We start from the raw sequence: 13,075 nt of genomic DNA, 5'->3' as shown, positions 1-13,075 counted from the left end.
AATCATTTTAAAAACTGTTTCTTGGATTTAATGTAGTGATCTTTGTCTGCTATAGAAATTGTTGATGTGGGACCAGCTCAGCATGAGAAGGGAAATAACCCATAAAAGATACCTAGTTATCTCCTAAATAAATGACAGTAGTCAATGAGGAGTTGGAGCTCCATTAATTGGGGACATCACTGAAAGATGCTTCAACAGGGCAGTTCTCATCATCTTCAATGCAGGTTGTATTGCTGTTAAAACTAGGGGGAATGCTATGTGTCCACCAGAGGGCAGCATTTCAATACTAGCAACTTGAACACATTTCAGATTCAAACTCACTAACAGACTGCGACACAAGATCTTTTCTGCCCACAGTCAAACATTTATAGCACCTTTTTGAAGAATCTTGAATTAATGAATTGCATTTAATTTTTCTTTGAATTTGTTAGAATATATTCTCATATTAACATGTATTTGAGTTTTTGTGTTGTGTTTGTGCTGCCTAATTTATTTTAAAATGCACACCTGCCAGTTCTGTATCCTGTTACTTTCACTTTCTGTTTAGTATTATTATTGTGCATGTTGTTCTGCAGGGTTGGGTGGGAAGGAGTCAGAATGAGATGTTAAATATAATTTAATTATGACTATTCATTAAGCAAGATACCTTGTTCTTTTGCTATGTCTAGTAACAATTCCAATTAAACATATCTTAAATTACATAATTAGTCAAGATGTATCAAATGTATTTTTAGATATAAAGTAACTTATATAGGAATCAACTTGTACAAATCCAACTACAGATATCTTAAAAGCAAATAATTTCAGGCAAAGCTAAATTAAGAGATATCTGACTGTATTCTGACTAGATAAAATTCCTTTTAAGGTTGGAACTGACAGCTTGAAGCAATGAGCAGCAGTTAAACTCCTCCCTCCCTCACAGGTGACGATCCACCTGTGATGAGGTTGGTTCTGTCCCGTCTTAGAGACGAAGCTTTTCCCCATTTTGTTTATCAAACGCTTTCATATTTCATTTCGCTGTGAAGCAGAAAGATTTAAGGTAAGATAACAGCCTCTTTGATAATTAACTTGTTTACAGGTTCATTTCTTGTAATTATCTTTACTTGTATTATAGACATTAAACCAAAGAGGGAACTAAAGTCACTTCTGTTTTTATCTTGGCTGCTTTATGCAGAATAATAATAATCGCACTGGTGAGAGAGAAACCAGTTTGTGGAAATACAAGCCTCAACTTGGTTTACAGTTTTCTACTATTCCAGGTCTCTTCAAGTCTATTTCTTTATTCTTGTTTGTAGTATAATTACTTAATGTTTCTCCATTATAAAAGTGTTGGAATAATTTTTTCTATCTAGTAGTTGGGTAACTCGGCCCAAGTAGTTAAAACACAGCAATGGTCTGTAGTTTCATGGAATATTTATAATTTTTTCCACAAACTCATTAGATATTTTGAGGCTAAACAAAATTAAACTATAGGTGGAAATACCAGGAATGTGACCGCTCCTTTCTCAAAGGTCTAAAGATCATTGTAAACAGAGACCAGCTGTAAGTTCAGGCTCCTCCCAGATGGTGACGTCAATCCATTTATTGTTTTGTAACTCTTCCTTTAGTTGGTTTTCACAGAACATCACCGACTGACTGAATGTTGTTTGGCCAGTAATTCCTGGTTATCAGGTTGCGCCCAGACTTATTTTGAGTGAAACAACTAGCAACTTCTGTTAATTATAAGTTATTAATCATAATTATCTACAGTTTGAAGAACATGTTCCCACACAAGTGCATGTAAATCAGGCAAGTGCATGAAATTTCTTTAAAAAAAATTATTAGGAATATTCTTACTTTTATTGTCAGTTCTCTTCCTGCTTGTTTGCTGGTGTTGCTGTCTGATGCTGTTATCTGATAGTTTTACTGAACAAACAATGTGAAGAAAACAATATTTTCTGAGCTGAAGAACTAGTGAGTGAATTGTTTTGCTTCTCCAGTTTAACATAAACACTCCTTGCAGATTGATGTGGATCTGAACTCACCATCATGGATCAGAGGGAGAAGCTGGAAGAAGGAGAAACTCTGAATGAAACTGAGAATAAGAGGAAAACCAGGAGGTGAGATAGAAAGTTATCAACCTTCACTTTTTTGTTTTCATTCAGTCCAAAAAAAGGCATTCATATCACTCAACCTACTTCACTTACAGAAAACAGAATGAAGATGAACTGGATCTAGAGCTCTGTGAGAATAGATCTATGCTGATCATCCTGATTTTAAATCAAACAAGCCTTTACAGGGTAAGCTATGCATAATCAGTCTGTCTAAAAATCTCAATAATTACAATATTTCACAAATATATTTTTTCGGTTATTAAACTTTTTTATTACATAGATTAAAGTTGGACACAAACAGCAAGAAATTGCCATGTAGTTTTATATGCACTTGTAAAGTTGTAATCCAGAACATGAGTCTTAAAAAAACAAAACATATTTATATTTTGTAGGAGTTGTGGGTCTTTTTCTTAAGCTGGAATGGTTCTAATTTAATCAGGTGTTTCCATATCAGCAGGAACAAAAAACTTTCAATAAAACAAAAAGCAGAGCACCTTAAGACCTCACCAAGCAATTTGTTAAAGCAGTGTTTAAAAATCTCTCTTACTGTCTGATTGTTTTGCATGCAGCCCTCAGCACTCATATTCCAGCTCTTCATCTGGACAACTGTCAGAAACAGACCAACCTCCATCTCCACATGAGTGAGTTGTTTGTGAATGTTTTGTTTTTATGTATAACAGCTGAAGATACAAATCCCAGATGGCATTATTTTTTCATCCAACTGGCCTTGTTTTAATTTTTTTATCCTTTTTACTTTAAATATATTTTCCATTACGTCTTTGTTTGTGTCTATAGGCAGTAGTTCCTATTGTGACAGAACTCTATTTATTTTCACTTTGCACATTTTTTCTTTTGTAGACACAACTAACAGTTAACATGTGTTTTGTACCCTGATAAAATCTTATTCTACAAATTTATTTTTCAATGACAGAAAAATCCTGGGAGTGCTGTCTGAATTCAGTTTAGAGACATGTAATCACGTACACATATTTCCCTTTTTAGCAGTATAACATGTGGATAAGCAGTTCTGATCTCTGACAGTGTGGGACGTTCACAGTGAGGAAGTCGTGCAGTTGTGTCTTAAAAGAGATTGAGCTTCACACAAAATGCTTTCATAGTAACTTGGGGTAAATTTCCTTTCTGATTGTCCTTTTTGTTAAAAATAAGAAGTTCAATACACTGTGAAAAATTCAGATGCATATAAAAATAAAGAAGGTAGGAAAAGGAATTAGGAGTGTATAAAGGAGTACCAGGAGATATAATGCATTGTGAAAATAGTGCTGGCAAAGCCTAAACAAAGGGCCAATTATGACCTATATGCTGGTTGGACAATAAGGAGGGAAATAATGATTTGTACAGGTTGGTGAAGTAGAGAGACAGAGATGGGAAAGATGAGCAGGTCAGGATTTCTAAGGGTAGGAATGTGAGACGCTGTCAGTGAAAAGAGAACTTGTGGAAGAAGATGTTCTGGTCAGCTGAGGCTCAAACTTTTTCTAAATTTTATGGTTTACACTGTCAAAACATTTAGAAAAAAATATAAGTATAATCAGTTGAAATTGCTTCTTAGGATTAATTTTATTATTTGTCAAGATCTACAAGTAACTTGTTTATTTTTGCCTGTTTTGTGTGGAGATTTCGAGTGTGATAAAGTCTTTATGATTCCTCCACAGAGTGAAGATCTCAGAGGTCCCTAGTGGTCAGAATGCCCAACATCAAACATCCATATTTGGTCTGTATATTTACGTCTCCTGCTTTCTGTCTGTTGTGTTCATATGGTCGTCTCTACGCTACAAATTGTGAGCTAGTGGAAGATCAGTCTGACTTATGGACCTTTTCCAACAGCAACTAGCAGGGCAGTTTGAATTGGCTCAGTTCTGCTCTACACAGTGTGGATGGTTTTCTATCATCACTGAGTAAGAGCTCTAGTAGACACAATGTGATCTGTATGTGACCCAAACACAACGTCCTGCATTAGTAATGGAGGACATGGAAGCCATGTTGAAATTTCTGATCATTCTTTGGCTTTTGGTCAGACTCAGTCACTGTTGTGAGTTTTTGTAAATGGTGAATTGGATTATTGTAAGAGAGAAACTATTGTAATGTGACCTCTGACTTCACTCTCTAACCAATCAGAGACCATCAGACTTCTGTCACTTTTCTCTGGTACCACAAAATGATTACTAGTGGAAAACCCCAGCATGGATCAGTAGATCAGCAGAAAACAGCCATGAATTCTCTCCCATGTTTTATGGAAGACATATTTCTCTTTCATAAAACTGTTTGAATCCAACAGTTGACACATGGTTACGTGGTCATGAGACATTCATATTTTTACAAACCTTTCATACAGTGAAGACTACCTGTGGAAGCCCTCGTCCCATGTCAGTATACATCACTTCCCTATCCGATGCGGCTCCCACTTTTCCCTACATCCTCTAGTTTGCTTTTATAAAATGGTCATGGAATTAGTGCCACACTTTTCATCTGTTTGATATTTTTTCAAGTTATTAAAAGGTTTTTATTGCATGTGGGCATGGGCTTCAAAATCTGACCATTCGCCAGTGGAATAACTTCCTTATATATCACAGCTGCAGAAAATATTATGTGTGTCATAACAGACCACCACTGATCACAATTAGTGACATCACCTTAGCCCCACCCCCTGTGGACAGGAAGTTGACTGTTTTTCTGCTAGTTGTATTCCTTTTACTGTATGATTCATACAGGTTTAAACCTGTTTCTGATGACATATATTTACCAAAAAATACCCTTTACTTGAATAAAGTTGCCCCCACACTTTCTTTAAATTAGACAAAATCGGTGTCAAACGTTTGTGCTACGATTGTGCTGGCTTGTGCAGCAATTTTTTTTGACACTATCAATTTAAATATAAAGAGAAATGTTTCTAGAGGTCATGAAAGGTCAACCGATCTTCTTCAAATCAAACTAAATGGGTGTCTGATTTGATATCTTCAAAGCCAAAGCTGCACAAATAAAATTTTTTGTTGCACAACAAGAACCAACTAAACCGAGCTGAGTTTGTGCGAATAACTAAAGATATTTAAATGTGACCTCTAGAAATATTTATGTTTATCTTTAAAAATATCTTTAAAATTATAGCGTCACAAACCAAACTTTTTGCTGCACAAACGTATCACAGATGTTTGACACCAATTTTGTCTGATTTGAAGAAGGTGGGAGGGCAAACCACCACTTTAATGATTTCAGTTTAAGTTATGTTTTTTCTGTTTTAGGAGTTTAAAAAGGACATTTCCACTTTTGTGAAGAATGAGCTGAAGAAGATCCAAATGGTTCTGGATTCAGATTACCCAGATGTTCTAGAGGGGAATGAGGATGAAGATGATTTAGAGGGTGAAGATAAAGAGCAAATGAAGAAGAGCAGAAAAGCTTTTGAGAAAATCACACAACACTTCCTAAAAAGGATGAACCAGGAGGAGCTGGCTAACCGTCTTCAAACCAGTAAGACAATTTCTCTATGGAGTTAATATGCTGAAAGATTGATAAGTAGATTTATCTTTCAATTTTCCTTATGTTAGTTAGTTTGGTTTTTATGGGGGGCATTAAGGATATTTAGCCAGTAGGTATAGATCATGTCTGGGCCAAATACAGTTCAATTCTTAAAACTTATACATACTGGTTGGTTGCTGTGTAACATTCAGTGTTAATCTGCCTCTTTCTTACCCTGATGTGCCTTTCATTCTAGAAGAGAGTAAATTTGGACTCATCAGATAAATTAACCTTTTTATGTCACTATAGAGTCATACCTTTATGCTGCCTAACAAGTTAAAGCTGTTTTCTCCAGTTAACCTCATTGATTAAAGGTTTTCTAATGGCTACTCTACTGTTCCCTTCACATTGTGGAAATCCTCATTCTTAGACCTCTGACTTCTACTGATCCTTTCCTTTGATTTGATTTAACTGAACACTTAAATGATCACCAATTTCAGTCATTCATGGTTTTGTTTCCTTCTATTTTTTGAATAATATGTTAGACAGTTTTAACCCAACCTTAGTCTTTGGATCTCCTTAGATGTTTCCTCTGCTTGATGCCAATAATTTTACGCTTGTAAAACAGACTAACATCATTTCCACAACAATAAGATGTCTTTCTTACTTACTCTTACTCTCTTACTTACTGTTCACTAACAGTAAGTAACTCGTTGCCAGTTGGAAGACAGTTGGCTATGAAGTAACCATCCAGTAGGAAGCTCATATTTTCTCAATTATATTCAGTGGTATTTTATTCTTATGGCCAGACATTAGGATTTAAATAATTGGTTCTTAAATGTTGTGTATCATAGCTTATAAAAAATGAATTAAGCAGAAATATTTGTGTGATATCTACACATACATGAATGTTTTCAAAATGAAATGTAAAACAAATGAAAAAAAAATATTTTACTTTTTTTCCCATTCTTTAAGGATCACTCACCACATGCCAACAAACACTGAAGTCTAGAATGAAGACGAGGTTCAAACATGTGTTTGAAGGGATTGGTAAACCAAAAAAGCACAATTTCTGAACAGAATCTACACAGATCTATACATCACACAGAAAGACGCTGGAGAGGTCAATGTTGAACATGAAGTCAGACAGATTGAATCAGTGTCCTGGAAACCAGACCAACCAGAAACAATTAGACATGAAGACATATTTAAACCCTTTCATGAAGGAGATGAACCAATCAGAAAAGTGATGACAATGGGAGTGGCTGGCATTGGGAAAACGGTGCTGACACAGAAGTTCACTCTGGACTGGGCAGAAGACAAAGCAAACCAAGACATTCAGTTCATGTTTCCATTCATGTTCAGAGAGCTGAATCTGTTAAAAGACCAGCAGTTCAGCTTAGTGGAGCTTGTTCACCACTTTTTTAGTGAAACCAAAAGAATCTCCAGGTTTGAAGATTTAGAAGTTGTGTTCATCTTTGATGGTTTGGATGAATGTCGACTTCCACTGGACTTCAAGAAAAATGAGATCCTGACAGATATAACAAAGTTCACCTCAGTGGATGTTCTTCTGACAAACCTCATCAGAGGGAACTGCTTCCCAAAGCTCTCCTCTGGATAACCACAAGACCTGCAGCAGCCAATCAGATCCCTCCTGAGTTTATTGGCAAGATGACGGAGATTAGAGGATTCACTGACCTAAAGAAAGATATATACTTCACCAAAAAATTCAAATATAAGACGCATGCCAGAATAGTAATTTCCCATGTAAAGAAATCCAGAAGCCTCCACATCATGTGCCACATCCCAATCTTCTGCTGGATCACTGCTAAAGTTATGAAAGACATGTTGAAAAAAAAAGATGGAGAAGAGCTGCCCAAGACCCTGACTGAGATGTACATTTACTTCCTGGTGGTGCAGAACAAACTGAAGGACATCAAGTATGATGGAGGAGCTGAAACAGATTCAATCTGGAGTCCAAAGAACCAGAAGATGATCGAGTCTCTGGGAAAACTGGCTTTTGAACAGTTGATGAAAAGAAACCTGATCTTCTATGAATCAGACCTCACAGAGTGTGGCATCGATATCACAGCAGTTTCAACATGCTCAGGAGTTTTCACACAGATCTTCAGAGAAGAGAGAGGTCTGTATCAGAACAAAGTTTTCTGCTTCGTCCACCTGAGTGTTCAGGAGTTTCTGGCTGCTCTTCATGTTCACCTGACCTTCATCAAATCTGGAGTCAATCTGATGGCAAAAGGTGAAATGAAATCCAAGGAATTGGAAAAAAGACACCAGGAATCCTCAGAGACAGAAATGTACAAGAGTGCAGTGGACATGGCCCTGGAGAGTCCAGATGGACACCTGGACTTGTTCCTCCGCTTCCTACTTGGTCTTTCTCTGGAGACCAATAAGCGTCGCTTAGGAGGGTTTGTGGCACAGAGAGAAGAAAGTTTAGCAGCTAATAAGTACACAGCCCAGTACATCAAGGAGAAGATAAATAATGATCTATGTGTGGAGAAATGCATCAATCTGTTCCACTGCCTTAATGAACTAAATGATCAATCTCTGATGGAGGAAATCCAACAGTCTTTAAGAACAGGAAGTCTTTCTGCAAACCAGCTGTCTCCTGGTCAATGGTCAACTCTGCTCTTCATGCTACTTTCATCTGAGAAAGAGCTTGAGATGTTTGACCTGAAGAAATACTTTGCTTCAGAAGATGCTCTACTGAGGCTGCTGCCAGTAGTCAAAGCCTCCAGCAAAGCTATGTAAGTACAGATCAATTAAATCAGTTTTTTCTATTTCATTGTATAAACTAGTGAAGAGCAAAATAATGAAGCATTTCTCTGAGAACTATGTGAAAAACCATGTGAGAAAGCAGCAGGGATTAAATGTCAGGAGGTTTCTTTTACATGCTTCTACTGTTATGTTTTATTACTTTGAGACACTTATGTAAATGAAATGTATTATTATTACACCTCAAACTCCATGCCTTCAGTTTCCTTTAACGACCACGTCACTCCATAATACTCTCTATGATGACTGCCACTAAGATATGCAAAAACCTCATTGAAAGAAGGTGATCTGCAGCAGTTTTCAATGTGCAATCAGTGGCACACAGTTGTGCTATTAATAGTATTTCCTCTCTTACATTGCTTGTAACATGGCCACTCAGTACAGATGTGATTCTTTTTTGCGCACAACTTTGTGCTCCTTATCTGGAATCTTTCAAGATCAAGACCATAGAGCGGCGGTTTTCAAAGTGTGAGGCGCGCCTCCCTGGGGGGCGCCAGAGCACATTAGGGGAGGCGCGGTGCGAGGAAAAAAATAAACCGAAGAAGAAGCTATCCGCTTGCTGTCTACTGATGTGAGAGAAAAAAAACTGACAAATTTTTAGTGAACGTGTTCATCTCCTTCACTTCAACCTATCTCTGTGAATGTGGGTTTTCCGCTCTCGCAATGATAAAAAGCAAATCCCGGTCAAGGCTGCTGGTTGAAGATGATCTGCGGTTATACCGCTCCACAGTGCAACCCCGCATTAACCGGATTTGCGCATCAAAAGCACAAGCAAATTGAGCTGAACAGTAATGTTGCCACGTTGCCAATTTAGTTAAAATCATAAATAAAATGAGTTACACATGATTCAGGACCGTGGTAGAAAAAAAGGGGTGCGCATAGCGTGCGTAAATGTTTGTTCTTTTGTAAGCCTCCGTTCTTCCATACTGCACGCTCTTTTAGCTCGAGATAAATTGTTTGTTTAAATTGCTTAGATGAGCCACAAAAAGAGCTCCACAATTTTGCAACTGTTTAGGTTTTTGATTTATTTTTGAAATTTCAAGGAAATGTGCAACATTTACAGATGTGTTCCAAAGATCTGATCAAAATGTTTTTGTTAAGATGTGAAAACACTGTTGGTATCTCAAACATTAAACTCAGAATCTCAGATGTAACGTTTGTTGAGAAAACGGTTGAAAAATGAGTTTGGAATTATTCTTATCATTAGAAAAATGAAAAAAGGGCATATCTGCCATCCAAAGGCCCTGGGAGGAAATGTTTTAAAATGTTCATGTGTTAAATTTCATTCAGATAAAGTGTCATTTTAAAAGATGAGATGGTTCTAAACTAAAAGCAATTAGAAGGTGTTTTGTAGTGGCATGTGTGTGTGTGTGTGTGTGGGCAGGCATTGTGCTCCTTGGAGGGGGGCTCACCCTTTCATACTTTGAAAACCCCTGCCATAGAGCATCAACCCAGATGTAACCTGTACGTATCCAGACTCTAAGTCCATCAGGTAGCACACAGAGACTCTGACACAGTGGCAGTAATAATAAAAATGTTCATAGCTGACCAAGATAAATAAATAAAAAAATTGTTGTTTATGTCTGATGCAGCTATTTTTTCTTTAGCTGCTGCCTTGAAACCGATTTTGGTGCAGCAGCTCATTTTAAACACATAATAATAAATACTGTGTATTTATTTTGTCTCCTTAGACTCAGTGGATGTAACCTGTCAGAGAAAAGCTGTGAAGATCTGTCCTCAGTTCTCTCCTCTCAAGATTCTCGCCTTAAGGAGCTGGACCTGAGTAACAACAACCTGGGCGACTCAGGAGTGAAGCTGCTCTGTGACGGACTGAAGAGTCCAAACTGTAAACTCGAAGTTCTGAGGTTAGTTCAGATTTTAATATCGGATGAAGCTGATAAAGTTACTCATAAAATGTCTGCAAATCCCCAAATTTTACTCCAAACTGGTTTGCAGCACTTTAATTTGTTCATATTTGCCGTTGTTTGTGCTATTTGTGATCATTTCCCTTTCACTTCTATATTCCATGGTTGCAGCATTTTGTTTGTGGTTGCATTTGTTTTGCTAAATTTTAGGTTTTTGCTTCTATTTTCTATGATTACATCTTTTGTTTCAACATCAAAAGATGTTGTTTCTAGATTATAACTAGTGGCAACTGCAGCATTTGGTGTAAAACACTAACATTTTTAAAGTCATTTTCAATAATAAGAAAATATTCAGTAATAAAAAGCTTGAAGCTAAAACTGTCTAACAAAAAGGATGATTGATGTCAAGGTTGCTGAATACACAAATGTCTTGGTGTAAATGTGGTGTTATGACACCTGAGCTTCTCATATTTCTACCATTTCTTCTCCACTGCTGCTTTAACATGAGAAACTTCAAGCCACTCTGCAAATTATTGATTAAAACTAAGACGGCAGGTCATCAGTCTTTTTTAGGGTATTGTTGGTTAATGTTTTTGCATTTCACTGTTATGTTTGTTTTGTCTGCAGGCTTTCAGGATGTCTGATCACAGAGGAAGGCTTTGCTGCTCTGGCCTCTGCTCTGATGTTGAATCCCAAACACCTGAAGGAGTTGGACCTGAGTTACAATCATCCTCTGTTTGCCGGACGGGATCATGCAGACTGGAAGCTGGAGACTCTGAAGTAGGGAAACCTCTGCAGCTTAACAGTGTTATTGTTAGATACTGGATAAATCTACATTACTGGCATAATCAGTTACATGCTATTACACTTCCTTAGTGAAGCATACAGTCCACTACCAATTTTTTCTACAATGAAACTAAAGCATCTTTTGAAAGTATTTTTTTCTTCCACTTTTTGCCAGTTTCCAATCAAATTTTAATAGATATTCCGTGACACAGCATGATAATTTAACCAACAACTAAATGTCTAACTGTGACTTGGTGATAATGATGGTATGAAAGCCAAAAAACAAAATATAATTAAAAATACAAACCTTGATCACAATGTTTTGACATCCCTTCTCTCACACGTTTGCTGTATCCCATAGATGGATTGTTACAATCTAAGCTGCACTGTTTTTTCAGAACTGACTTTCTTTTTCCCACTCTTGCATAAAAACCACATACATGACAAAAAGACACTGATGTGATTCATGTGAATGTCTGACCTCTTCCAGGGTGGAACCTGCTGGAGTCCAGTGGTTAACAGCAGGTCTGAGGAAGTGTAAGTGTGTTTTTCATGTGATTTATAATAAAGTGGTCTGAACACCTGTCTGGAACAGGTGTTCCATTTATTAGTCATGATCAAGGCATTAAGATGATCAGTTTATTGATCAGTTCTTCAAGTTAATTCATGTTTCTCCTGTCTTTCAGATTCCTGTCCTCTCAAAGTCGACATGAACACTGTAAACAGATTCCTCAGACTATCTGAAGGCAACAGGAAGGTGATGCTTGTGGAAGAGGAGCAGCCATATCCTGATCATCCAGACAGATTTGACTTGTTTCAGCTGCTGTGTGCTAAACCTCTGACTGGTCGCTGTTACTGGGAGGTGGAGTGGAGTGGGAGGGTCTATGTATCAGTGAGTTACAGGGGAATCCAAAGAAAAGGACAGACTGATGACAGCTGGTTTGGATTTAATAATAACTCTTGGAGTCTAATCTGCTCACATGAGGGTTATGCTGTCTGGCACGATTGTAGAAAAGTTTTTAAGTGTTCATCCTCTTCCTCCTCCAGAGTAGCCGTGTATGTGGACTGTCCTGCTGGGACTCTGTCCTTCTACAGAGTCTCTTCAGATGCACTGATCCACATCTACACCTTCAACACCAAATTCACTGAACCTCTTTATCCTGGATTTGGGTTCAGGAGTCGTTCAGGAGTCTGTTGGTGCTCATTTTAGAGTCATTCTAAGTCAGAGGGAGAAAACCTACTTTACACTGACATTATCTGGTGCCTGTCTATGAAGTTGGAAAAAGATTCTTAAGTTGCACTTTAAAGTAAATTGTAAGCCAATGTTGTTCCATAAAGATTGGAGTTACATTTGAAAATGAAGGATTTTATCAAAAGCCAGGCAGCAGCATTTTAAATAACCGTCCTAATGAGGTTTTGCTAAGATCCTCAGAGAGCATTCGGTAGTTAAGGAAAAACATGAATATTTATTTCCATTTCAATTTGTGAGACAATAGAAATTAGTTCAGCAAATGCATCCAAAGTAAAACCAGAATGAAAGTTTTGCCCATGTTCTTTCCAGACCTCTGGATTCTTCAAGTGTTTTTTAAATCCTTGACATGTTTTTTCTTTATGTACACTTTTATTTATCTATTCATGTGAAAACTGGTTAAGAAGTAGTTTTTCTCAGCTGCTGTTGTCTCGCTGAAGACAATATAATCTCTACATGCATCGTTTACATTTGTTTGAATCGCACCATATTCTAATGTTACTGTAATAAAACTCTTTCCTGTGATTAGACTAACAAGTTGGTGACATGAAGGGAGTAAAAGTACTTCACTATATTTTTCAGTACTGATATGTTATTATAAACGGAACATAAATTATGTAAAACTGTGTGAAATTTTGCTTTTTAAGGCATTTTATTAATATTTGTATTGCATTATTTATCTACACTATGTTACAGTTTATATGGTGCTGGTTGGGTCTCCCAGTTTTAAAATCACTTTTTAAGCTTTAATCAAGAAAAAAACCCATTTTACTTACTTTGGTAAGAGTTCATAAAGAGTGTTCACTTTATGAACACTTGAA

At 37.0% G+C, this 13,075-nt stretch overlaps 1 protein-coding gene across 1 annotated transcript; it reads left to right on the top strand.

Annotated features, from left to right (window-relative positions):
• The first annotated feature begins 1,023 nt into the window (after nucleotides 1-1,023).
• LOC129356662 (NACHT, LRR and PYD domains-containing protein 4E-like) lies at nucleotides 1,024-12,584 on the top strand. Its single transcript, XM_055026237.1, is given in 14 exon segments — nucleotides 1,024-1,039; nucleotides 2,003-2,099; nucleotides 2,189-2,247; nucleotides 2,250-2,285; nucleotides 2,662-2,734; nucleotides 3,764-3,836; nucleotides 5,351-5,573; nucleotides 6,537-6,617; nucleotides 6,620-7,153; nucleotides 7,156-8,326; nucleotides 10,046-10,219; nucleotides 10,847-10,999; nucleotides 11,496-11,542; nucleotides 11,692-12,584. Coding segments are annotated over 13 exon segments (3,219 nt in total). The 5' UTR covers nucleotides 1,024-1,039; nucleotides 2,003-2,028; the 3' UTR covers nucleotides 12,216-12,584.
• Nucleotides 12,585-13,075: the final 491 nt, after the last annotated feature.

The sequence above is a fragment of the Poeciliopsis prolifica genome, unplaced genomic scaffold, assembly GCF_027474105.1.
Source record: "Poeciliopsis prolifica strain line A6 unplaced genomic scaffold, Auburn_PproV2 SCAFFOLD184, whole genome shotgun sequence".
Lineage (NCBI taxonomy): Eukaryota > Metazoa > Chordata > Actinopteri > Cyprinodontiformes > Poeciliidae > Poeciliopsis > Poeciliopsis prolifica.
Note: the sequence above shows the minus strand (reverse complement) of the source record. Positions and strands in the feature narration are given on the sequence as shown.